The sequence below is a fragment of the Phaseolus vulgaris genome, chromosome 9, assembly GCF_051622355.1.
Source record: "Phaseolus vulgaris cultivar YP4 chromosome 9, ASM5162235v1, whole genome shotgun sequence".
NCBI lineage: Eukaryota > Viridiplantae > Streptophyta > Magnoliopsida > Fabales > Fabaceae > Phaseolus > Phaseolus vulgaris.
Genome location: NC_143506.1, coordinates 19,854,435 through 19,880,600, shown reverse-complemented (window position 1 = coordinate 19,880,600; position 26,166 = coordinate 19,854,435). Strand labels below are relative to the sequence as shown.

The window sequence follows — 26,166 nt, the reverse complement described above, 5'->3', positions numbered from 1 at the left end:
TGTACCGACGGGTCATTACCATGACTCGGTCTCCTTAATCAAACAGACCAAGACCTGTACCGTCGTGCAGGCCGATCCACAATTATTAAAGTGTCTTTTTCGGTTTCCTCATCCATTTCGCATTCGCATTCACTTGAGATTGAGGACCGAAATTTGAAAGAGGAGTATTGAGGCTATAAGTATTACTGAAACTCTAGCAACCTGTCAAAAAAAGAAAAAAATGAAACCATTCAATAGTTCTCTAGGTCCCATCTCCAACACAGATTAATTATTCATTACAATCAGTTGAACATAAACATATTCATCCACAATAAACCTAATACAGGTGAAGAAGAAGCGGGTAAGCATTTTCATTTAATTAACTTCTTTTTCATTATGCAAAAATAAACACATTGCCCTTCTCCAAAATTACCAATCAAATTCTCTTAACTAAATCATAAATAATTTTCATAAATAATTTATGTTGACTTAATCATGCACACCATAAGGCTAATTAAGATATCCCTAGTTGCAATGTCATATTGTTAAGTTTCACATCAAGAACTTCCAATTTTTTTAGCATATTTAAAGGCCCATGGTTGATGCTTCCTCCAATATCTAACAATGCCTTTTTAATTGGCAAGTTACCAATGGTCACAGACACAGTGAAACTATCAAAATTCAAACTTTTAAGGCTCCTAAAAAATAATAATAATAGTAATAACAACAATAATATGATTAATTATAACAAACCTTAAGTGGACATCACCTTTGTAGATAATATCAATTGTTTGTGACGAAAGTCACGTTACAAAATCACAATTGAAACTCTATATTCTTGAAAGCATAAAAGATTATGACATATTCGAGTGGCGCAAGTTACAAAATATATGTGTTTTATTTATAATCGAAGTTTAAAACCCTAAAACAATTTCATAGATTATTAAAAATTAAATAGAGACTACAATTATAATCAAAAGAGTAAATTAAGAAAACCAAAAAGAACAAAAAGTTATTCATATCACCTAATTTTATGTTTGACAAATTTAAAAACCTAAACTAAAAACTTCGAGACGAAAAATCGTCTGAGAATTGAGTTGACTGGAGGAGTTACAGGTATGTGAGCGCTATGCATATAAATTGCTCTTACGTAATGTATCTGAAAAACCTGCTGTAGTGTAGCGTGGTAATTCAGTGTTTGTGCTATAGCAAATGGCGAAAGTTTTCTGTGATTTTCGGTTCCTTCTCTTGGTTGCAGCTGGGGTCTTCATCTATATCCAGGTGTTGTCTGTCTCTCTAACCCTAACTATGTGTTTCCAACGGTTCTGTTAATTTAACATGTTGTTTATACTTGTTCAGATGAGGCTTTTCGCTACACAATCAGGATATGCTGATCGCCTAGCTGCAGCTGTAACTGAACTCCTCCGTTTCTCATATAAATCTATATTCGATATTTCCATATCTAATATTTGGTGGGTCATCATTATCGTTGCTAATCCTTGTTTTACAGATTGAAGCTGAAAACCATTGTACAAGTCAAATGCGATCACTGATTGACCAGATTAGCTTGCAACAAGGACGAATTGTGGCCTTCGAAGGTTTTTTTTTTGTTAATTGTGGAATATCGTCCTGAATATATATCTAATTGCATGATTATTACTAAAATGTTCTCCTTCGGTCTACTTGTTAATGTTTTTTGCGTGTATCTCTGGGATTAGGATATAGAAACTCTGTTAATTGATCGGGGGGCATGAATTTTCTCTGGTGATGTTTGCAATCCAGAATCTTCAAGCTCATGAGTTGATGGATGGCCTATGGCTGATCTATGAACATTATCTGACCATTCTGGAATGTAGTCCCAATCTCTGGTGACATTTTCTATGTAGTTGTTTGGTTGCAATTCCTGCACTTGTTGGTGGAGTAGTATTACCCAAAAATTACTCTGCTGTACAGGGAATAGGGTGGGGGGAGGACGATGAAGATTGAAAATAGTCCAGAACACAGTGGCTCAAATCATAGGTTGATTTGCTGGGGTTTGAGTTGATGTAAATCCAATTAAACCTCTGCCAGTCTTGTTCAAAGTCAGGGGGAGAAGGTTCAGGATGGAGTCCAAGGGCATCATGACTCTGACTTCCTTGCAGAAAATTTGGTGGAAGCTTTCATTAGATAGGAGCATCCCATGCATGATGGTCCTATGTGGAGAGGTTGAACAGGTTTCGAAGCTAGAGGAATTCGTACTGTTCCAGAATCTTAGTGAATATAGATGGGAAACCATAATAATTTTCATTAGCACATGTGGATTATTAGATATAAGTGTAATAGTAACTGTCATGTCAGTATTGGGTAAAAGGTAGGAGCAGTTAAATAAATGTGTAGTATGCAAATTAGGGAGTAGTGAGCATGTAGTTCTATAGGTTTGGACTTTTGACCGAGAATAGTTGTAGGAGTCATGAGACATTGGTACTATGATCCTTTTTCTGTGTTGTGTGAATTCTATGATTCAGTTATAAAAGCCACTGATTGGTGTTCTATCAAATTTTATGAATGAATTATGAGGATGAGGACTAAGAAGATGATCAGGCTGCTTTCCGTACAAAATAAGAACTTTTATTTATCAGAAGTTGTATGCTCATAACTGGCTGGTCAAGGTTACATTACTACCAAAATTACTTTTCCTACTAATATGGTGATGAAAATAACAAGACTATATACAGGCAACAACAACCAGGTTTTGAACAAGTTGATAAATCTTTGGTGTGTAAACTCAATAAAGCTCTTTATGGCCTCTAACAGGCTCCTAGACAGTGGTTTGAAAGATTAGAATCAGCATTGCTCTGTTTTGGCTTCAAGTCAAGCAAATGAGATCCTTCACATTTTATCTATAAAACCAAAGAATGTACTGTCTACTTGCTTGCCAATGTTGATGATATTATTGTTATAGGGAGCTCTTCTCAACTTGTTCAATGTCTTACTAATAAACTAAATAACATTTTTTCTCTATAACATCTTGGTTCATTAGACTATTTTCTGGGCATAGATAAAGTTATCTCAGAAATATTATGGATTCAAATTCTTATCAGTGAACTTGGGATCACTTTCTTACTCCCATGGTATTCTGTGATAATCAAAGTGCTGTAGTTCTTGCTTATATTCCTGTTGTACATGCTAGAACCAAATATATGGAGATTGACCTATACTTTGTCAGAGAAAAAGTCTTAGCCAAAGCAACTATCTGTTCAGCATATTCCAGCTTTGAATCAATGGAAAGATGCTTTGACAAGCCACTTTCCCCAACTAGATTGCTGTTCTTGAGGGACAAACTCAAGGTGCTTGAGTCTCTTCTCAAAGATCAATCAAATATCAACCAACCACCTTGAGTTTGTCGGAGGTGTGTGAATATTGTATATAGGAGCAGTTATTCAACTGCCTCGTGTGGAGCTATTTTTCAGTTAGCAGTTGTTAAAGTTAGTTAGTTTTGCCAACTATTGCGAGCTGGATGCTAATTGTCACAACATGCACTGTGGAATTTGATGAACAAAGATTTTCTTATGATCATCTTGTCAGGCATGTTGACGCTAGAATGGGGGACTTATTTTGTAAAAGGGTTACTAATTATGAATCATCATGGAGAGAATGCTCCCTGAAACACATTAGATGGATCCAATCTATGCCGAACTTAACCGAGGTTAATGCAGGGAGCATCTTAAAATTCAGTAGGGTAGTAGGTTGTGTTAGGCTTGTAAGGGATAGTTTGGTTTAATGGATCAATGATTTCATTGGAATCCTTAAAGGGTGGTTCATTAGGCCATTTTGGAGTTAGATTCTACCATACAAAAGTCATAGGGGTGTGGCAGACAGTGAGAGGCACACGCAACATGATTATTAGAAATAGAAAGTGTAGATCATCTTATATTTACATAAGGAAATCGTTGTACAGATTCAGCTGCCTATTCGTAAGATTTGAGAGTCAACCCTTGGAAACTTTGAGGAGATGTTATGGGAGTTACCACTCTTGTGGTTTTTCATTGATATTTTTGTTCCTTCTTTTAGGCCTTTGGACCCTTTCTATGACAAAAGAATGGTTCTCCTTTAGTAATAAAGTTAAATAGTTGAATGTATGAACCTGTGCTTATTAGCAGTTATTTTGGATTACATGTTTATTTAATCTTTTGCTTCCTTTGCATATAATATTTTTTCAAATTAAATTGGTTTTTGTCTTGGATTCTTTCAGAAGAGAGGAAACGTCTAGAACAAGAATGTGGACAAATGAAGTCTCTTGTACAAGATCTTGAAAGTATGTTATAATAAGTAATAAGATCTCTCTCTTTTTCGATGGTGGTGGTGGTAATGTATATCTTTATCTATCTCTTGTACTTAACATGTGATTAAGGGGGTGTTTGGAACTTATATGGTCATGCTTATGAAATGTCTTATTATCTTTCTTTAAACTCTTTTAGTTTATTTTAATAAGCTAGAGTAGGGATGACAACGGGGCGGGTGCAGGTTTGATTATACTTGTCCTTATCCCTGAAGTAAAAATAAAAATTCATACCCATTCTGTATCCACCCGTGTTGGGTATGAAATTTGTGTCTTATCTCATCGGGTAGCAGATATATCGTACCTGTGCCTCTACTGCTCTCGTACTATCCCAACCCAAATATTAATTAAATAGTTTTCTTGCTAAAAATAAAAATCACAACAAAAAAAACATGATATTATCAAGGAATCAATGTCAAAAGGATACATTTTCTTTTTCTCAATGTCAAATGTTAAGGAAAAAATTATAATTGCATAAATCTTAAAATAGAAAACCAAATAACAATGGGATAAATGTAAAGTAATTATAGAAAAGAGTAAACAATTACACATAATTGAAATTTCATGACAGCTACAATATCTATTATTTTTACAATTGTTGAGGGGAAGAATACCTCGGGGATTTGAGTAAATTTGGTGGATATCGAATGAGTTGAGAGAGAGAATAAAAAATTGTGTAGCGAAAGAAGAGTTCTTCAAATGAAAAAAAAAGAACCAAAGAGAAAAGAGGATAAGTTTTTTAGGTTACCAAATAACTAAGGGTTTACATAATTGAACACTTGAAATTGGTAGTCAAACATTCTCACTCGACAAAAAGCAAACAACAAAATAAAGATATTAAAAAGGAGCATAAATGATCAAATGTGCATTGTAGAAACAATTTAATTTGATGAAATTAAGGTTTACATTTCTTGAAATACAATACATTGTTTGAATGAAATCACACAAAGGAAAAATGTGTAATTAAGGTTGTGATGAGAGGGAAAGTACCTTGAGGATCTTAGTGAACTTGGTGGATATTGAATGAGTCAAATAGTAGAGAGAGAATGAAAAATTGTGTAGCGAAAGAAGGCTTTGTAAAATGAAGCGAAGCAACTGACCAAAGAGAATAGTGAAAATAAGTTTAGGTCACCTAATAAACTATGGGTATTTTAGTAATTTAAAACTGGGACAAGGCGAATATGTACATATCCATCCATGTCCTCGTACCCGATTTAAAAAATGAGGAATTATCCATACTGTCAAAATCAGGACGAATTCGTACAATACCCATGATTGTAGGTTTATTTGCCATCCTTATTATAAAGTCAAGCTTAGTAAATTCTATTTAATTAACTCTTTAGTCCCTATAATATAAGCTTTTGTTTTGGCATTTGGTTCTGTTAAATTCTTGTGTTGATTCTCACCCCTATAATATGTTTAATAGGGATCAAGTTATTCCAAGAGTAGCTTTACAAGAATTATTCCTTGCCTTTGCCCTTCATTTTCTTTGAATCTAATGATTCCAAGGAGCAACTCACCTTTAACTTTTGGTTTTAAAAAGTAATAAGTAAAAGGTGAAGATGAAGACAAATTGAAATCTACAGATGTATTGATTGTGAAAATGAAAACTTGGATTTAGAAGATGATGGTTGATAGTTCCTATCTAGGATACTTGTGACTTTTGTTGGTATTTACTTGTATGTATTGTTAAAGACAACTATGCCTATGATTCTTTGTTGTTGATTATGACCGGTAATAATTTTGAGACTTTTTTTGGGTATACATTATATAAAGTATAAAAAAAATTCAAAATAGCAATTATCCCATTGTATGCTATCATCTCATTAGTGTTTTCGGAGGTGGCTTCTATGAGCCGCCCTCTAGGATTTAATACATTGCTTGAAGGGTGAACCCTTAATGGTATGGAAGTAATCAGGCAGATTAAAAGAACTAGTATATTGGTATGAGTAAAATGAATAACCTCAGTGAGCTTCTGTGTTTATAGAGACGTATAAACACACAGTAGCTCACTTGACAAACTGAATTAGTTATAACCACTTTTAGAGACAGCAGTTACCAGCTATACTACAGCTAAGACACAAAGTAAAAGCCAATGTAAAAAATATAATAAGAAAAGATAAAACTCTATCGAGTTATACACTCACACATGTGACCATTTGCAATTGTATATAGTCATAATCAAACTCTTCCTTACTCTATGGATCCAAGTAGTGTCAATCAATTTTTTTTACGATATGCATCTTACTTCCTATACAACGTTGTTAAATAGCCGCTATAGCATTGCTGTTGTGTTACAGAATTCCTCAGTTTTGCAATTGTGATGTTATTGCAGCCACCGTGGGTGACATGGCTGCAGCCTGTGCCAGTGCTTTCTCTTGTCTTCTGCTGATTAAACTTTTTGAGTTAATGTTATGTCATTTTTAATATATACTGTTTTCACTTAGATACAACTTAATTTTATCCACACACATATAATATTATATTCAATCGCATATTTTGATATAAATACAAACATATGTAGTAGGTCACCATGTCTGTAATTTTGTAAACAATCTAATGAGGATTTTTTCTATATTAGATATCCAAGATACTTACCATTCTATAAATAAACATTTCAGGAAAAGACCTACAGAGGCTGACTGATAAAATGCAGGTTGAGCTGAATGTTTGACAGTTTTCTCCTTCTATTATTCTTTCTAGAGTTTATTTATGATTCTGTGTGCTGAACATTTTAGGTTCCGGTGGCTGCTGTTGTGGTCATTACATGTAATCGTGCTGATTACCTGGAGAGGACTATTAATTCTGTGTTAAAGTATGCATCATAGTATAACATATTTGATTTATTAATCTTTTATACTTGATAATACAATTGTTAAACTACAAGAAAAAGAGAAGTATTGAGCGGAAACCATGTGTTTCTACGACAACATGAGTGGTTTATTTATATTGAGAAGATGAAATCAATAGAAAAGAGTAGATTTGATTTCCTCCAATAATAAATGTATGATAGTAGAATAAATAATAAACGTTACTGAGGATACAAATATGATATGTATAGTTGTAAAGATATGATCTGTATTTTTTTAATTATACATTACCCCTCAAGCTGGAACATAAGTTATATGTGCTGAGTTTGCTATAAATGTGATTGATCCCTGGTCCTTATAGAGACTTGTTGAATATGTCTGCCAGCTGTTCACTAGAGTTGACAAATCTAGTGGTGATATCCAAGGTTATCAAACTCATGTGAGATCTTTAGACTTGACTTGTGGACCTGACTTGTAACAGTCTACTACGTCATATAAAAAATAAATATAATACCATACGAATTCAACATTTCAACACCATAATTAATTTAAAATAGTAAACAATACTCCCATAATTATAAAATAACTAAGTTTAGTGCTGCATGACTATTATAGAAGTTCAAACTACACCAAATGGATAAGTTCATAAAATTACAAAACATAAGTTATTAAGCTGATAACAATTAGATAATTAAAAATGGAAAATTATCTTCAACTTTTTGTCTCCAATCCTTTAATGACATCATCTCCAAGATCATCATCTTCTTCATAGCCACCAAGCTCTTTCTTAGATGAAAAGTGTTCGTAATCAACATTGGCATCAAAAACTATATTATCAAGATCAAATTTATCTGAAGTTGGATAAGTTGAACTTTCTCCAACTAAGCCAATATTTCCATTGTCACCTAGGCTGTGAGCTTGCTCAACCTTGTCATTATCTTCCTCTTGAGTTATCCATTCATCATCAAACTCAATATCATCAAATGGGAGAACAACAATTTTTTATAATCTGTTTATTTTTCAGCATCAGATTATATGTGACATAAATCAAACTATTCATCTTTTTTCGATGCTAACAATTTCTTCTTTTTATATGATCCTATAAATAAATATGAAGTTTAATAACTATATAAACAAATAAATAAAATTATAAAACCACATAGAACTTGATAAACTTGAATTAACATTTCAAATGTGCTCCAATTATGCTCACACCTAGAAGAACTACAAGTCAAACTCAAAACTTGAATAACAAACCTCTTCAACTTTGGAGTTTCATCCCCAAACATCTCCCACCATTCTTTAGGAAGCATACAAAAAGAAGCCCTTTGTACAACATCCTTGACCAATCTTATAAATATATTTGCATCCTTGACCAATTTTCTTCTGATGTCAATATAGATGTATCCTCACAACATCCTTTGCCAGGAGCATTCTTAATATATCTTAGGATTCGTAAAGATGCATTCTAATGGTGTTGACGAAGAGAGGTTAAAATTTGACCTCCTAGACTCACTGCACTACAAGGCAATGTAAGGACGAGTCATAGTGAGATAGTTTAGCTTACCAACTAACCATTTGTACCTCCTAGGCTCTAAATATGGCACTCATTGGTTAAGTACAAGTTTCATACTTCGATCCATTGGTGTGTCTACTGACTTTGCACTTAACATTCTTCCTTTTTTCTAAAATACCAGAGTACATTTCCTTTGTGATATGACCAAACCACCCTTGGACTGAGCAACTTTAATACCAAGGAAGTACAATAGCTGATTAAGGTCTTTAGTTTGAAACTGTTAGGAAAAATATTGTTTTAGGTGGACAACACCCTCCTTATCACTACCTATCATAACAATGTCATTCACATATACAATAAGGTGGATACATCCTTGAGGTTTTTGGCCGTATAATAATGAATGATCAGTTTCACTTCATATCATCATTTGAAAGTGTTGGATGACAATTCAAAAACATTTGAACCGTGGACACGAGGTGATTGTTTAAGGCCATAAGGGATTGGCAAAGGCTAAACACCTTATCATACAATTTCCCTAAGCAAAATATCTAGTGAGAAGACAAATAGGTCATCTTAGTGACAAGAGAGAAAGTATCGGTGTAATCTTGTCTGTAAATTTGTGTATATCCTTTGGCAACCCAACAAGATTTATAATGATCAATGCTACCATCACGACCAATTTTAGTGACCACCAACACCCCACAATTGAATTGCCAACTGGAAGAGGATCCAACTCTAATGTACCACTACTTTGGAGGGTATACATCTCATCAATTTTAGTGTACAACCACCAACACCCCACAATTGTTTTGCCAACTGGAAAAGGACCCAACTCTAATGTACCACTACTTTGGAGGGTATACATCTCATCAATCATAGCTTGTTTCCTATCGGTAGTATGTCCATTGTGGTGACAATGTTCACATTTAAAATGACTTTGAGAATTTCTTGTGCGATTACACCCATATCTAGTGAGGCAAATGTAGAAATGACCCCAGCAGAAGAGATATGTGTCTGTGTTTATTTTTGGAGGAGTACTGGATGAGTGCAAATGAGTTAGAAGTCATAGTAGGGATCATTGGTGATCTCATAATCTTATCATTTGTATCAACATACTTGTGAGGCAAGCCATACAATGCTAACATCATAAAAGATATACTGTGGTCTTATTGCTGAAAATATGATGTATATTTTCTGATTTGGGAAAAATACAAGAGGTATAAATAGAATACAAGGGAATAAAATGTACACTAATCTATCCTTGAAAATTAGGGAAATAATTATCCCTATAAATGCTATACCAAATTAAGGAAATAAAACTGATCTTATTAACATTAAATTCTATTGTTGGCTGTACAAATTAGAATTGGATGATTCTAATTGATATGTGTTGATCACCAACAAATTCTGATTGATGTGCACTGATCTCCAACACCCCCCCCTCTCCTCAATCTGGGTGGTAGATGTTTGTCATACCTAGATTGGATCTAATGTTTTCATATGTTTTCCTTGGAAGAGCTTTTGTCAGGATGTTTGATGTTTGTTTGCAAGATGAAACATGGCCAACACTTATAATACCATGGTAAATTTTTTCTTTAATGAAGTGTCAGTCAATCTCTGCATGCTTTATCATATCATGCTTTATCATATCATGGTTCATCAACTCACCAAGTTCCCCTACCCAAAGGAGCAGTAGGTTGTAATTGATTTCCTATCAGAATCTGAGTCAGTATAGACTTCAATGCCACTGTTTGCATTCTTCTTGAAGTAGAGCCCTCGACCTGATGTACCTTTAATGTATTGGAGGATTCTTTAATGTATTGAAGGATTCTTTAATGTATTGGAGGATTCTGCCCGTTGTTTTCATGTGGACCTTAGTTGGATTAGATGTATAGCGACTAGCCAAGCTCACAAAAAACCAGTGTCGGGCCTAGTGAGTTAGGTAGATTAGTTTCCCAACTAGGCTTAGATATATATTTTTATCAGCTAGTGGACTTTCTTGTTCACCTCTCTTTTCCGGTTCTATGGAAGTATTGACTGCCTTGCACCCAAGCATGTTAGTTTCTTGAAGTAAGTCAGTGTGTATTTCCTTTGTGATTCATAAATGCCATTCGTTGTCCAAGCGATTTCCACCCTTAGAAAATAATTGAGCTGACCCAAGTCCTTGACTTTAAATTCCTTAGCCAAAAGTCCCTTCAGATGCTTGATTTGATCATAGTTGTTTCCTGTGATAACGATATCATCAACTTAAACAATGAACAAGGCTACCTTCCCTTCCACAGTGTTTGATAAACATAATGTGATCTTATTGACATTGGTTGAACCTCTCTTCCTTGACAACTTGAGTCAATCTATCAAACCATGTTCTCGGAGATTGCTTAAGGCCATATAGAGATTTTTGGAGCTTGCACACCATGCTTGAGGTTTTGGATGATTCAATTCTTGGGGGAATTTGCATATGGACTTCTTCTTCTAGTTCACCATTTAGCAAGACATTCTTGATGTCTAGTGACCAATCTAAATTTGCAGTTAAAGAGATTATGACTTAGATTGAATTGATTTTTGCCACCGGTGGAAAAGTCTCTTCGTAGTCCACACCATACAATTGGGTAAAGTCTTTTGCCAACAGTCGAGCTCTGAACCAGTTTATACTACCATCACATTGTATTTGATGGAGAATATCCACTTGCATCCAATCAATTTCTTCCCTTCTAGTATAGTGGTGATATCCCATGTGCCATTTTTAACCAAGGTCTGGACTTTTTCAGTTACATGCTTCCAATTTAGGTTGTTGGAGTGCGTCTTGAACATTCCTTGGGATATGTGTGCAGTCAAGAGCTTCTACAAAAGACCTATAACCCTGTAATTATTTTCCATTGGACACGTATTTCTCAATGTGGTGTTGAGTGCAAGTTCTCACCCTTTTTTCTTAAGGCAATAGGAATGTCAATGTCATCAATAGGTCCAGAATTAGAAACGATATTACCTAGGGAAAACTCATTTTTTGGAGCCAGGTTGGATTCATGGCTCTGCCTTAGAGCTGTGTTGGGCTCAACTCCCTTCCTATTCTTCCTGAAGTATGTCATCCAATTGTTTTCATGTGTAGCAGGGCCTTGATTATGTTGAGATGCAGTCCTCTCTCTAGCTTTAGTTGGGGCAGTTTCTACTGCATCTACTGAAGTTTCCTGTGCTGCAAGTGCAGTCTTGGCTGACACTGCATTTGGGGCAGATTTGGCTAGATAAAATCCCAACTCATTAAATCATTTAATGTCACATGAACCCACCCAAGATAAGTAAACGTAGGGCCATCAAATCATTGTGGAGCAAGTAGTGTCAAAGTTCTTGGCAAACAATGTACAAACACAAGGTGTCATTGGTATAAGGGCATAAGCCTCATTCCATGATGATAGAAAATAGGTTCAGTGAGGTGTGAATAATGGACTTGAGAATGTTGGACAATTAAACATCAATCTTCATCTATTGTTCGTGTTCATCTGCTGGTACAAATTCAGCAGAGGGGGTGAGATGAATTTATGGCCTAACCCATTGATCCATTGCTAGATTCCAGAAGTCCAAGTGTCTATCTTCTCGATAGTAACATGATTGTTAGAGAAGATGACAAAATATGTTCTGGATGTAGGGATGGTGTTGGAAGTCATTTTTCAAAAACTGAAAAAAATACAAAAATAAAATGAATGAGAGAAAAAGAAGATTCACCCACCAAATTAACTTCAATGAAGCTAGAACTACTAGGGTATAGGTTTAAGGAGGAGGCAACTTAGGCAAGAGGTTGTTGATCCTCAGTGTTGCTGCATGCGCAAGTAAGGGAGACACAAATGTGTGGAGAAGATGCTTGAGTGAGGGCACATGGGCATGTTTCTTGTGCAGTGATTTGTATGGTTGAGTAGATAGGTATGACACGATCCTAACAATGTGGTTGCCAAGAAAAAAAGTGTCACCGGAAAACTTGTCGAAAACATCAGAAACCGCCAATAGGAACTGTGAGTGAACCTGGAAAGAAACAAAAGGAAAAACACAGTTTTAGACTCTATATATGTTGTTAAACTATAAGGAAAGATGTAGTATTGAGCTGAAACTTTTTGTTTTTGTTACAGCATGCGTGATTTATAAAATATTGAGAAAACAAAATTATTACAATAAATATAGGAGATTTGGTTTTCTCTAATAATAAATAATAAACATTACTAATAATACAAATATGATCTTGATATTTGTAATTATAAAGATGATACTTTTTTTATTAAAAATAAAGGAAAGAGAAAATAGAATAATCCTTTGTGTCTAATGAGCACACAAGGTTATGTTTATATAGAGAAAACATGCAGAAAAAATGGGCTAAGTCCAGTACATAGATAGATATATCTAACCCTATCTAGAAATATCTAACATAAATATCTAATATAGCTAGAAATATCTAACAATTTTATTATAACGGCAACTTTTTGTTTTGTCCATCTCACAATCTACTTACTTTTACAGATACCAAAGGCCCATTTCTTCAAGATTCCCTTTATTTGTATCTCAGGTATTTTATTCGTTTAGCGTTCAGGTCTCCACTTCAAAGGAGTTTCTTTTTGTCTCCGTAAATGATTCAAATTGTCAATGTTCTGCAAATGCAAAGACAACATTAACAGATGATTGTGACCAAAAAAAGTTAATACATTACAACATAAATAGCTGATTGTGGTTCTTTATTTTCTATTCAGGATGGATCAGATCCAGATGTTAAAAGTAAGGCTTTGAGCTATGATCAGTTATCTTATATGCAGGTATAGGCATTTATATAAATGAGCTGAACTTTGAAAATCAGACCAGTATCCTCTCACTTCGGAAGGCCAATTACATGTTCTGTTGTGCATATTAATGTGTGTAAACTCTCAGTTAGCTATAGTTATGATGATTGCTGTAAATTAGTTAATGATCAATGATTAACTTAATTTTTATAATCATACTAAATTAAATTAGTATGATTATTAAAATCCAGGAGCTAATATTTCTTCAGTATTACTAATAAGATATTTGTGTGCAAGCCAAGATACCCTATTTCCTAAGCACTCGGTTTCTTTGGCCTAAATTGGATAATAGAAATACAGATGGGTTTTATTTCTTAGCATGGTGATGTTGTAGAGATATAGAACGATCACTAAAATTATTTTGATCTCAATAATTTTAGATTTGTGGTTATTGACTAATAGTTTGATAATGAAAAAACAGGTTCTCTGTACTAATATTATTAGTTTGATGCAGCACTTGGATTTTGAACCAGTTCAAACTGAACGACCAGGAGAGATAATTGCTTACTACAAAATTGCAAGTAAGAGTATTTTCAGTTTTCCTGGGTTGTGTTCTCCATTTGAAAGGAATATTCAATTGATACATTTATCAGGTCATTACAAGTGGGCTTTAGATGTGCTGTTCTACAAGCATAACTTCAGCCGAGTAATCATCCTTGAAGGTGAATTTAAATCTTTTTATCATTAGTAAACATATGGAAGCTAATACAACTACTTTATTCAATCTCAGATGACATGGATATAGCACCTGATTTCTTTGATTATTTTGAAGCTGCAGCGACCCTCCTTGACAAGGATAAGTATGTGCTAAATAAGGGTAGAATGCTTAATTTATTTTATGATGTTTTGTTACGCTAGTTTTATTAAACTTTGGGATCTCTGTTCACAATTCATCTGTTTTAGGTCTATTATGGCTGTTTCCTCATGGAATGATAATGGACAAAAGCAGTTTGTACATGATTCATGTAAGTTTATTCATTTGTCGGTTTCAGTAATTTTCTATCAATTATTTTTTAATTCATGTCTTGATTTGATATTGTAATAAATGTGTTCAGAATCAGACTTGAATAAATTCTGAATTATGATCATAGTCTATTATTTGCTTTCTGATATTTCTCCTTGATTGCAGCAGATTTGGTTTTCTTTTTGAAATGGGTTCTGTAATCAGTGGCCATATTATTAGGAACAAGAGAAATAAAATATTTCCTTGTGTTCTGATCAATGGTATTAGAGCTTTGGCTTTTAGCCTTGCTATCTCCAAAGGTGAAAATTTCAATGACTGGTGCCAATTTATTTTCTTTGACACCGGCATGTGAAACTGTGACTCCACCTTAGTGAATGATCGTGTGGACCCTTAAACCAGAGGCTTTCTCACACTAATGGAAACCCAGAGGAAATCTAGTATAGAAACAAATGACTAATGCTTTGTGTACCAAAAATTTTAATTTCATTTTTCATACAATAAATAATGCTGAGAATGACATAATCTTTTAGTTGAAGGGATCAAGCTTTTTCCGAAGGCAATGCTATTTCTGGGACCTCCTTGTCCTAGGTTGTTGGCCTATAGCTTCCAAGCCTTTGCCTTCTATGGTCGCAATTTTCTTTTAAATTCACTTGAACACTGAAAAAGTACTGGAATTCAATGCATATTTATTTGGTGTTTTCAACATTAATAATTTTACATGCATAGAAACAAGTTTGTAAACACGAGATCATCTACATCCACTGTTAACTTTTACCAGCGATACATATTTCCCTGATTACCAGGATCAAATCATATTTCTTGCAAAAGATATCTCAGAAGATTACTGCTACCATTCTGATGAATTTTATTTGATCTAATTTGCAGATGAACTTTACCGTTCAGATTTCTTTCCTGGGTTAGGATGGATGCTGGTCAGATCTATATGGGATGAGTTATCACCAAAATGGCCTAAGGCATATCCTTGATATTTCAGTAATTATTCTTGTTTGTGTCTATCATATTTTGTTTTTTTGGAGGATTCCGAATGAGGATTACATAGCCTATTTCTCTAATTAATGTGGGAATTCAACAATAATAACCATGTGATACAATTAGGCTAATAAATTGTACAATAGTCTGAACCCTCAAAATTACCTAGCTGATGTATGTTTTGTGGCTCCCAAGTAACAAGAACGATGTGCCAAAAATCAGGAATCCGTGTAGAATGACAATACCCAGAGAATAGCTATTAACAAGCGTAGCATTGGAGTGGATGAGATGACATTAGTATCCTAATTGGAATTCTTTAGATTAGGGTTCACCTAGGTGTTGGGTTGAAACAAATTGAACTACATAGGTTGCTGTGTTGGAGGATCATAGAGAATAAGAGACTCATGTGGTTGATAATTTACATCAGCCCTGTAGAAGCAGTTGAGAAAAATATAAAAGAATAGAGAATGAATATGAGAGAGTGAACTTCCCTCTCTTAGGATCTCATATTATAATAACTTTGGATACATCAGATACAATGTATGAGAGGGAAGAGAAGAGAATATGAAAAGATGTATCTTGGAACAAGGTTCAGCACAAAGCACACCCCACCTTTATGATAAATCTATTTAAGACTTTTTATTCTAACACTCCCCCTCAAGTTGGAGCATACAAATTGTATGTGCCAAGCTTGTTACAAATAAATTCAATCTAAGGTCCTCTTATGGTTTCTGATGGGAGCAGAGGATGGGTCGAGGTGCCTATGAAGATCCAAGGACAAATCAAGCAAGCCGAAATGCTTGGAAAGGGATGCTTTGGTGTTGGAGGTCTGAAAGTGATAGGGATCTTGGGAGAAGTTGAGATAGCTCTGGTGCTTCAATAGGTTTCGAGAGTATGCACTGCTTTGAGAAGTGCACTATCCTTCACTCAATTCATTCTCACCCACACGTGAGCTGGCGTAAACATCACTGGTATAGTTGTGAGAATGCTGGAACTGGTTTAGTGGTGCAGGACAGGCTTGCTGGAGCTTGGAGGCTGCTCATCGTGTACATACAACTACGGTTTTTTTGGTTTTGGCATGGGTAAGTTGGGAGCAAGGCTACAACAGATGAAGATATGGAAGGGTGGTGTTACGGAAGGACAACAGTAGGTGTATGTTAGGTGCTGGCTTTGGATGATGGTATTTGGTTATTTTAGCTGGAAGGGGAGCTAGTGGTCTTGGAAGAACATGCTGGGGTAGAAACGTGTGAGGTTGGTTTGAGTGCAAGAGAAATCACCACTTTTTGGAGCCTGCTGCAGTTGAGAATATATATCAAGCACCTTGGTTTTTAGTGTTTGATTTCCTCATGGTTCTGCTGATGGGCTAAGCGACTTGCGTAGGTGAAAGATAGGATGGTATTTTGTAAGGCAAGTTACTCCAGGGTACTTGCTGCCTTTTCCACTGCTAATGAGGCATCCTTAGGATTTTGTTTTAAGGGATAGATCACAAGCTAAGAGCACCCTCCTCACGATTGCATGGAGGATGGGTTTAGTGGGTTTGTAAGCTCAATCCTGCTTCTATGATTCTGTTTTTTGCAGGGTTTAGCTTTGTATCTATCATTGCAGGTATAGCCTCTTTATGGTTGCTCAGTGGTATAACCAGTTTGTGGTTTGTAAACGGGTTGGGTTACCCCTAAAGTATCCCTCTTAATTTAATTTATTCATTGCTGATCAAAAAAAAAAAAAAAAGGTCCTCTTATGGATTTATTTAATACATCTGCAAGTTGATCATTTGATTTGACAACTTAGTGCATACTTCCTTAGACAACAACTTTTCTCAAATAAAATGACAGTCAATTTCTACGAGTTTAGCCTCTCATGGGACACTAGATTGGAAGCAATGTGGAGAGAAAGTTTGGCTATCACAATACATCTTCATTGGTTGAAACTCACAAAAATATAATTCTTGGAAGAATTCTTTTACCCATATAAGCTCACAAGTGAGCGATGCAATTGCCCTATACTCAACTTTAGCAAATGATCGGGCAACAACATTTTGTTTCTTGCTTTTCCAAGAGATAATATTTCCTCCAAATAAAACACAATATCTTGTAGTAGAGCCTTTGTACATAGGAGAACCAACCCAATCAACATCACAATATCAAAATATTTGGGTATTCCCTTTATCTTCATGAAGTAGTCCTTGTCCTCAAGCATTTTTTAGATACCTTAGAATAAGGATGACAACATTTTCTGCTTGACTCAACACCAACTACAAAAGACAAATCTGGTATAGTAATAGTGAGATAAATAAGTTTTACAACCAATCTTCTATATCTTTCTGGATTTTATAAAGTTTCTTTTGCTATTAATTTTTTATTTGGATCCATAGGACAATCCACAAGGTTTTTTTTAACTCGTTTTAGGCATCACAAAATGCCATCACATGAAAGAAAACAGAAAACAGAAAAATTATACAAACAAACATAGGGGGACTAGGCCAAAAACTATGCTGAGAAAACAAGCAACTCTAAAAAACTAAACAAATTGGTTTACAATCAATCATACCTGTCACTTTTAGGATGTCAAAAGTATATTTCCTTTTAAGAGACTACAACTCCTTCCTTTGACTGGCCTACTTTTTATTCCAAAAAATATTTGAGACCTCCTTCAATTAAGAGATTCTAGCAACATCATTCTCTTTAATGACTATATCGTCAACATACACTATAGATACTTATATTTTCTAGGGGAGGTGTGATAATAGAAACATAAATGGTATGTATCATTGCGTTTCATCCTAAAGGATTGAACAATGTGGTTGAAATTTCCAAACCAAACATGTGGAGATTGCTTGCGACCATATAGAGAGCAACACAAATTACAAACCAAACCAGACTACCTATGAGAAACAAACCCAAGAGGTTTCTCCATGTAGACTTCCTCTTCTATATCTTCATGCAGAAAAACATTTAACATCTAATTGATGAAGGGCATAATGACAAATACTAACCATGCAAGGAAAAGTCTGACAGTAGTATGAGTACCTTTGCAAATGACAATGGACCAACTCGAGTCATCATGATCGGGGCTTGTGGTATTAAGTGATGATTGAGAAGGACTTGTTGAAGAGGATTCACCTAGGGGCACTGGACTAGCCATTTGGTTCCTGAGTTGATAGGTAATAAGTGGTGACAATGGTTCAGGAGGATTTTGTATGGTATTTTGGGTTAGGTGCAGAAGGATTGAAAGACTCAACTAAGGGCATATGTAGGACATGTTGGACAAAGTTAGAATCTTGTGTAGAAGGAGGGAAGAAGGAAGTTGGTTCAAAAAAAGGTGACATTGAAAAACGTATAGTACTTCTTGGTTTTAGGAGAGTAACATCGATATCTTTATTGAAGTCGAGAATAGTCCAAGAAGACACATTTGATGGCTCTAGCTAAGAGAGTATCTAAACCTAGAGATATATCTTGGACAACATACATAAATGAAAACACATGGAGATATGAAAGAGGGGTTCTTCTGGAAATAGAATGGAGTAGGGAACTTTATTTTGAAGTGAAGAAAACATTTTGTTAATGAGAAAAGAGGCAGTTAGGAAAGCATCACCCCAATAATATATTTGCACCAAGCAATAAGGGACGAACAATTTCAACCAACTGTCTATTTTTCCTTTTTAATATACCATTTTGCTAAGGTGTGTGAGGGTAAGTAGACTGATACAAAATCCGTGTGAACTTAAGAGTTTAGATAAATAAAAGGAAAAATATTCCTTGGTGTTATCGTCCCGTAAGATTTTGATTAGTTTTCCAAATTGATTTCTGATTTCATTAAAGAAAGACATAAAAATACAAAAAAGTTCAAAGCGATGTTTCATTAGATAAACCCAAGTACATGTAGAAAACTCAATGAAAGTAACAAAATATCTAAAACCAAAAGATGACACATGACTTGGTCCCTAAATATCACAATGGATGATAGAAAATACATAGTTACATCTAGATTCAGAATGTTAAGGAAAATAAGACTTGACTTGTTATCCTAATTAACATGATTCACATTCTATAGTTTGGGGACAATTAAGTTCAGGAACCATCTTTAATTTTGACAAAGGAGGATGACCTAAACGTTCATGTAGTAGCTTAAGAGACAAGGATGCAACTAAAGATACAAATGAGCTAGTACCAAGGTAGTATAGATCTCTAGATTCATGTCCTTTGCCAATCATTCGACCCATACCACGTTCCTGTATAACAAGGGAGTTGACATCAAAGGTTATTGAACAATTATATGATTTAGTTAATTGATTTAAAGAAATAAGACTAAAGGGACAAATAAGAACAAAAAGAATTTTTTTTAAGTTTAAAGGAGAAAGGGAAAGTTGACCAATTCATTGGGAAGCTACATTAGATCCATTGACTAAGGTTGTGAAATGAGATGTTTTAGGAAAGGAAAGAGAACAAAACAAAGAGATATTACCAGGAAGCGTATATCGTTATTTGTATAATTATAACAGGAAGCGTATATCGTTATTTTTATAATTATAACAAGAAGCGTATATCGTTATTTTTATAATTATAACATGAAGCATATATCATTGAGTGCAATGAGCAGAAGGAGAGAATTTTTGTGTTAAATCAATTAGTTTGAGGTTCATGTGAAAGAAGTAAAGCCCCCCACTTCGGCAATAGGACTCTCAAACTTGCTTTGAATAACGAAGATCACTTCTGCATATTCTTGTGGCATCTACATGTTCTTCATGTGGGATAGGGTTACCCTCACCTATGAATTCGTCAACAATGGTTTTGATTTGGGACAAAAATTGTGCATTGTTATGTTTTCAAGAGAGACTCAACGAAGGTTAGTATGAAGTTGGTAAGCACACACCTTTGTTTGCATCTAGAAATACTTGTTAATTGTGTCCCAAACCTGATATGAGTAGGTCAAACCCAATGATGCTAGAGGGGATCAATTTCAATAATGTTAATTGAAGTCATGTAAGAAGCAATCTATCCTAAAATTTCTAGGTTTCACATATGGGGTTCTTATTGTCAGCGTTGCGATCCTCTGATCAGAGAGGTATTGCAAAGGAGTTGATGGGTTAACAATGAATTGCTAAAGCCTATGCGATTTGATAATGGGTTTAATTTGTTGTCTCTCATAAAGATAGTTGGAGTTATCGAGTTTCACAGCTAAGGAAGTGGGAAAGGAATGAGGTGCAAATGCGACGGGATTTGAGGTAGCTTTTAGAATGTGGACTTCAAGTCTAGCTCAACTTTGCAAAACGACTTGTAAAGTGAGGTTTGCACTTACTTATATACTATAATTTGGTTATATCTTTAGTCAATGTAGGATCTTTAACACACCATCATTCGAGCACTAGACATATCAAGAATGAGAATAAATATTTATGAATGATCTGATAGTGACTTGATTGTAGGTGATAGATAGGTTCAACAAACTTTGTTATGATACACTCTGATACCATCTTAGAAAGCGGACTTTAAGTCTAACTTGACATTACAAAACCAGGCTTGTAAATGAGATTTGCATCCACTTATAATTTGATTATATCTATAATCGATGTGAGATCTCCATGAAAGTAGCCATGAGCAAAAAGAGAGACCAAGGTTAAAGAAATAATTAGAGTTTACCACAAGGAATGGTGGCTCTCGATACCACCCTTGCCAAAACCTACAAGCCATATCCAAAACAGAATAATAAAAGGGACAGCTGTCAAAATAAAGGGCAATATTTTGCTGTTGAAACAGAATGAGAAAACTGAGAGAAAATAATATTTTTCAGATTTTACTCTAATAGTCTTGTACTTTAAATGTTGAAGCTGTAAAGATCCTATGATCCTCCAAGGAGACGTCCATCAGTGATGGGATCATATGGTATGTTGCTCAAGAATATAGGGATGGAAATGTTTTTCAGACATTAAATTCAAATGAAAGAGAAAATATACCTTAATATGTCAAAGTACTAGTACCTGCTGAATTTTCTTATAGATAGTAAGGATGCACATCCCCTCCTTCTGTAGTGAACAAAGACCAAGAAAGGAGGAACAATTGGTTCCTTGGAAAAAATTGGTGTTGTTCATGCAGAACAGTAATCAGCACCAAAAAATTGAAGCAAAATGAATTTTTGGACAGGTTGCTAGTTACAGGAAAAGATATAACAGTGGCTAGAAAACTGCCAGAAAAGTTGACAGTGATAAGAAACAATGCCTGAAAAATTCTGAAGTCACCTGAAAAGTCATTGGTGACTGGAATGGTTGCCTGAAAATGATAGTCACCGGCAAGGTGACAAGAAAGTATGGCATTAGCTAAAAAGTAACTGGGAAATACGATTGCTGAAAACGTCATTGGAAGCTTTGATACCGCACTGGAAGAGAAGTAATTTTTTTCTGATTGCTCAAGTTATTATTCCACACAGCCGAATGAGTTTATTTATATACAGAGAATTATGAAGATAATTAATGTCAAAACAATTTAAAAGAGAACAATTAAGATACCATTGCTTCCTTTGATGCATTGGACGTATACCTAGGCAACTTTGGAAAATAAACATTAAAGGAGTTCTTATCTTCTAAAAATTATTTTCCCATTTCCAATGGTTGTTTGCCAACCATACCAATAGGTAGGAACAAATGGACCGGACAATATCTGATTGTTCACCACTTCAAGGTTAGGTCAGAGTTCAGATAGGGCGAGGGCCATGAATATCTGGTTGTGTTGCTTGTAAGATTACCATCATATCTCTCAATTGTAAACGAGCAACAGGGTGGTCACACCGACATTGCAGTGCTTTCTTGGGACTAATCAAAGGGTTAGCATGAGTGTTAGGCATATGAAGCATGGTGGGATATTATGATCAGTAGGTTTTATTGAAATGTGTGTCTAACATGACACATATCCTGCTTTATTTTTATCGAAATTATGCTGTAAATAAGGGTACAATGAATGAATAAACTCCCAAATTTCTAGCTGCACACCTTTCTATATTTTTGTATTTACGTTGAATTAAATTATAGATCTACAGGATCCAATTACTTGTTTCCTATTTAATTTATACGACTTTGGGCTTTACAAACACAATAGCTAGCTTTTGTAGTGTGGCTCTCCAGAGCCCAAGCTTTGTATTAGATTTCCTTGTTTAGGAATCACCCTTGCTTAATTTCAGTAAATCTGTAATTGTACATAAACTTTTCTTTGACAAAATTTCACTTACTGGGATGACTGGTTGAGACTAAAAGAAAATCACAAAGGACGACAGTTTATCCGACCCGAAGTGTGCAGAACATATAACTTTGGTGAGCATGTAAGTTTGCTAATTGTACATAGAAGATTGAACTTTTATGCCATTTAGTTATTTTCTGTAGAACCTTTGCAGGTATGCATGCTATATAAACCTCAGTTTAAAAAATATTTATTGGTCTGGTAAAAACTACAATAAATTTGTGCTGTGGGATACACTTTGATTTTATTTGCAAAGGTGCCTATTCTTTGTTAATAGGAATCTTGTCTTAAAAAAAATTTCTTTACACATGGTATGCATTCATTAGTAATTTAGAGTAGGATAATTTTTTTATGCTAACGTTGTTTATCTATTGCATTTTCATTGACTTAAATAAAGTTCACGATGATTCTTACTTTAGATTTTCTTATGTTGGATATTTGCTTCTATATGGTGTATTTCTAGAACTTTTGACAACAAAATTTACAGACATATCTCTACGTCCTTTTAGCTTCTTTATTGTATTCAACCAGTGGTTTTTTGTATAGGGTGGCTTTGTCTGTTCATTCTTCTTAGTTTTGTTTCTTGTATTCTTTTATTTGTCTATGAGAATATTGCATTCTCCTAAATGTAGCTTATCCTTCCATTCATTAAAATGATTTAGAGAGCTATAAAAGGTCAAAACAGATATCATAAGTTATTGATTTTCCTGTTTCTATTTCCCATTTACTCTGAAATCCTTGTGTGGGTTTTGTTCATGCAAGGGTTCTAGTTTTGGACTGTTTTTTAAGAAATATCTGGAGCCAATCAAGCTGAATGATGTCAAGGTACACACGCTCTATGAACAGTATTAAATATGTTTCTTGTTATTAGAATGACGCTATTTTCCTTTGGGTTGTTCGAAGGTTAACTGGAGATCAATGGATTTGAGCTATTTACTGGAGGTGAGATGCAGCATTGTGTTTTTGTCTGAGCATATATGTAAAGGAATGCTGTAATGGTATATGGAACTTGTTTTGCCCTTTCCAGGATAGGTATTCTATGCATTTTGCCAACACTGTTAAGAAAGCTACACCTGTCTATGGAGCTGACATGGTTCTAAAGGCATATAATATAGATGGTGATGTGCGTATCAAATATAAAGATCAGTCAGACTTTGAAAACATTGCTCGCCAATTTGGTATATTTGAAGAGTGGAAGGTAATTCCACTATGTTTGTTTTTAACTTCACAAGGGCAATGCATCATAATATGCAATTGGAGTCCTGAATTTCAATGTCTGATTTCAATCTGCCGTGGCAGATTATACACTGGACTAATTATAGAATGAAATCACTCTAGTCTGAGTCCTGGATGAAATTTGAAGCAAAAAACTAGGCTAAAATCTTCTGTGTCTATACGTTTTAGAAGAGGCTTTGAGTTCTACATCAAAAGTCACTAATGTTTATGGTAGTTATTTTCCCCAAGTGGATCAAATAAGGTATAAGGATTGCCTAGAAGTTTCCATTCGTTTGGTATGTTTGTTGGTTGGGTAGGAAGGTGAGTAGTAAATGCAGTGATTTGAATCAAAGCTTTAAAATGTATACTTCTATAGTTGAATATATTGTTTTGTTGCATCTGATCATGAATGTAGACTGTATGTAGTGTATCCGTGCGAAACACAACCATATCTATGTTTCCCTGTTTTTTCATGCCTTATTCTTCTTGTGGATAGATCTAATTTGTCCTACATTCTTGCGTTGCATTCGTCCATTGCCAGGATGGAGTACCGAGGACAGCCTATAAAGGAGTAGTCGTTTTCAGACATCAAACTTCACGTCGTATATTCCTTGTTGGTCCAGAGTCTTTGAAGCTACTTCAGATCGAAGAGTCTTAATAATGGATGAGGAAGAAAATATTCACAATGTAAGAGTAGTTGTTTTCAGATATCAACGGAAGTGTTGCGGAGTTATTGATATTGAGCTTTAAGTGGCTTACGAAGAAGTTATGGTCCGTGCGTTGTAAGCGCTAAAAATGCATGACAAAATTATGGCCACCATAGCGGTATCTTGAGACAGATTTTGTCTTATGATGGCGTGAGGTCCTAGCTTGGCCATGCTAACCTCATTTATCCCTATTCTCCATTCATGTGACAGCAAAATGGGATGGTGACTTTTATGTGAAAGTGGATGTTGAAGATGATCAATTTATTTTCTTTATTTTTCATATATGTAGTTTGCTTTATTTGTAGAAGTTAAAAAGAATGTGAGGCGAGATGGAACAGAAGCGCCTTTCCTTACCAATGAAGTTCAGACACTTTTTTTTTAAATGGTGTGTCGGTATCGGTACTCATATCGAACACTGACACTCGTATGACACTTATAGGACATGTATTCGTGAATTGTCTAATTCAAAAAGTATTTGTTGAATTTTTGATAATTTTAGTATAGTTCTAATACAATTTTAAAAAAATACATTAATTTTCTAAAATCTCAAACTTATTGTATAAATTTTTATTATGATTATAAAAATAAGAAACAAATCATTTTGAACTAGTTAGTAAAAATATTTTTTTACTTCAAAAGTTAATCTGAAATATACTTATGTTCATAGATCTTTATTGTCAATTAAATAATTCAGAATTATATAATATATAAATGTGTTCACGTGTCTTATATTTTAGATATTATATATATTTTTATATCTGTGTCAGTGCCATATATTTTCTTATTTTATTTGTCATTTTTCTTGTGAGAATTTGAACTTATCCTCTCTTTTTTTCTCTCTGAAACTACCAAGTAACGCTCTGCATAAGTGGGTGGTGACGACGCAACACGGTGGTACGTGCTCAACGTTCTGCAGAGCAAAGAAACAAATGAGAATCGACGAATGCAATTCAGTGAGAGCGCCTTCTCGAAGCTTTTCGTGATCAATGGCGGCGACCAAGAGAGAAGGGATTCGAATTGACAGAGAGAGATTAAAACACACTTTTCTATTAAGATTTTATTTTATTTAAAAATATTAAAGTGAGGTTTTAAAACTCTTTGCAAATGGTGTGATTGTTTCAACTTCCTAAAATGAATGAAAATAAAATAACTAAACTAAATATTTTAATAATTAGACAATAAATAATTAATGAATTAAATATAATTTTTCATCTCTTAACATAAAATTAATTTTTGTCTTTTAGTCTAGACTTTAAACTTTTTAAATATTTAATGCTTATAATCTAAATTTTAGATCTTTTAAATATTTATAATAATTAAATATTTTATTAATATGTTTAATTTACATAAAAACGAATTTTCAATAATAAATTATATTATAATATTATAACAATTACATAAAATATTTTAATATCATAATTTTACTGAAAATCTATTATGCATTTTAAAGATTAAAAACATATTTAACTTATAAATAATTTATCATATAATTAATAAAATATTATTTAAATAAAAAGAAATTTAAATTTAAAAAATTCATGAAAATGTTTTATTATTTTATAAAAGTTGAAATTTTATGAATAAAATATTCTGCGTACTCTACTTTCTGTTGCATTTGGGATTTTTTTTT

At 34.2% G+C, this 26,166-nt stretch overlaps 1 protein-coding gene across 6 annotated transcripts; it reads left to right on the top strand.

The window, feature by feature from the left end:
* Positions 1-825: 825 nt before the first annotated feature.
* Positions 826-25,019, top strand: CGL1 (alpha-1,3-mannosyl-glycoprotein beta-1,2-N-acetylglucosaminyltransferase). 6 transcript variants are annotated; one of them, XM_068623878.1, is made up of 19 exons: positions 826-1,095; positions 1,189-1,260; positions 1,339-1,389; positions 1,490-1,577; positions 4,211-4,273; positions 6,919-6,953; positions 7,036-7,112; positions 13,124-13,169; positions 13,351-13,413; positions 13,892-13,958; positions 14,031-14,099; positions 14,168-14,237; positions 14,341-14,402; positions 15,287-15,377; positions 22,603-22,696; positions 23,377-23,439; positions 23,518-23,556; positions 23,642-23,812; positions 24,371-25,019. In XM_068623878.1, exons 2-19 carry the CDS (start codon positions 1,192-1,194, stop codon positions 24,485-24,487), a joined length of 1,335 nt encoding a protein of 444 aa, XP_068479979.1. In that variant the 5' UTR covers positions 826-1,095; positions 1,189-1,191; the 3' UTR covers positions 24,488-25,019. The 6 variants fall into 6 exon arrangements, 5 of the variants coding, with proteins under 5 accessions (XP_068479979.1, XP_090151443.1, XP_090151442.1 ...); XM_090295317.1 differs by having other exon boundaries at positions 1,028-1,095; positions 13,351-13,375; XM_090295316.1 differs by lacking the exon at positions 826-1,095 and having other exon boundaries at positions 1,102-1,260; positions 13,351-13,375.
* The last annotated feature ends 1,147 nt before the right edge of the window (positions 25,020-26,166 follow it).

Coding starts and splice junctions, on each gene's coding strand:
- CGL1 (XM_068623878.1), top strand. CDS start 1,192: ATGGCGAAAGTTTTCTGTGATTTTCGGTTCCTTCTCTTGGTTGCAGCT. Junction 6,954..7,035: donor GGCTGACTGATAAAATGCAG/GTTGAGCTGAAT, acceptor TGAACATTTTAG/GTTCCGGTGGCTGCTGTTGT. Junction 14,100..14,167: donor CCGAGTAATCATCCTTGAAG/GTGAATTTAAAT, acceptor ATTCAATCTCAG/ATGACATGGATATAGCACCT.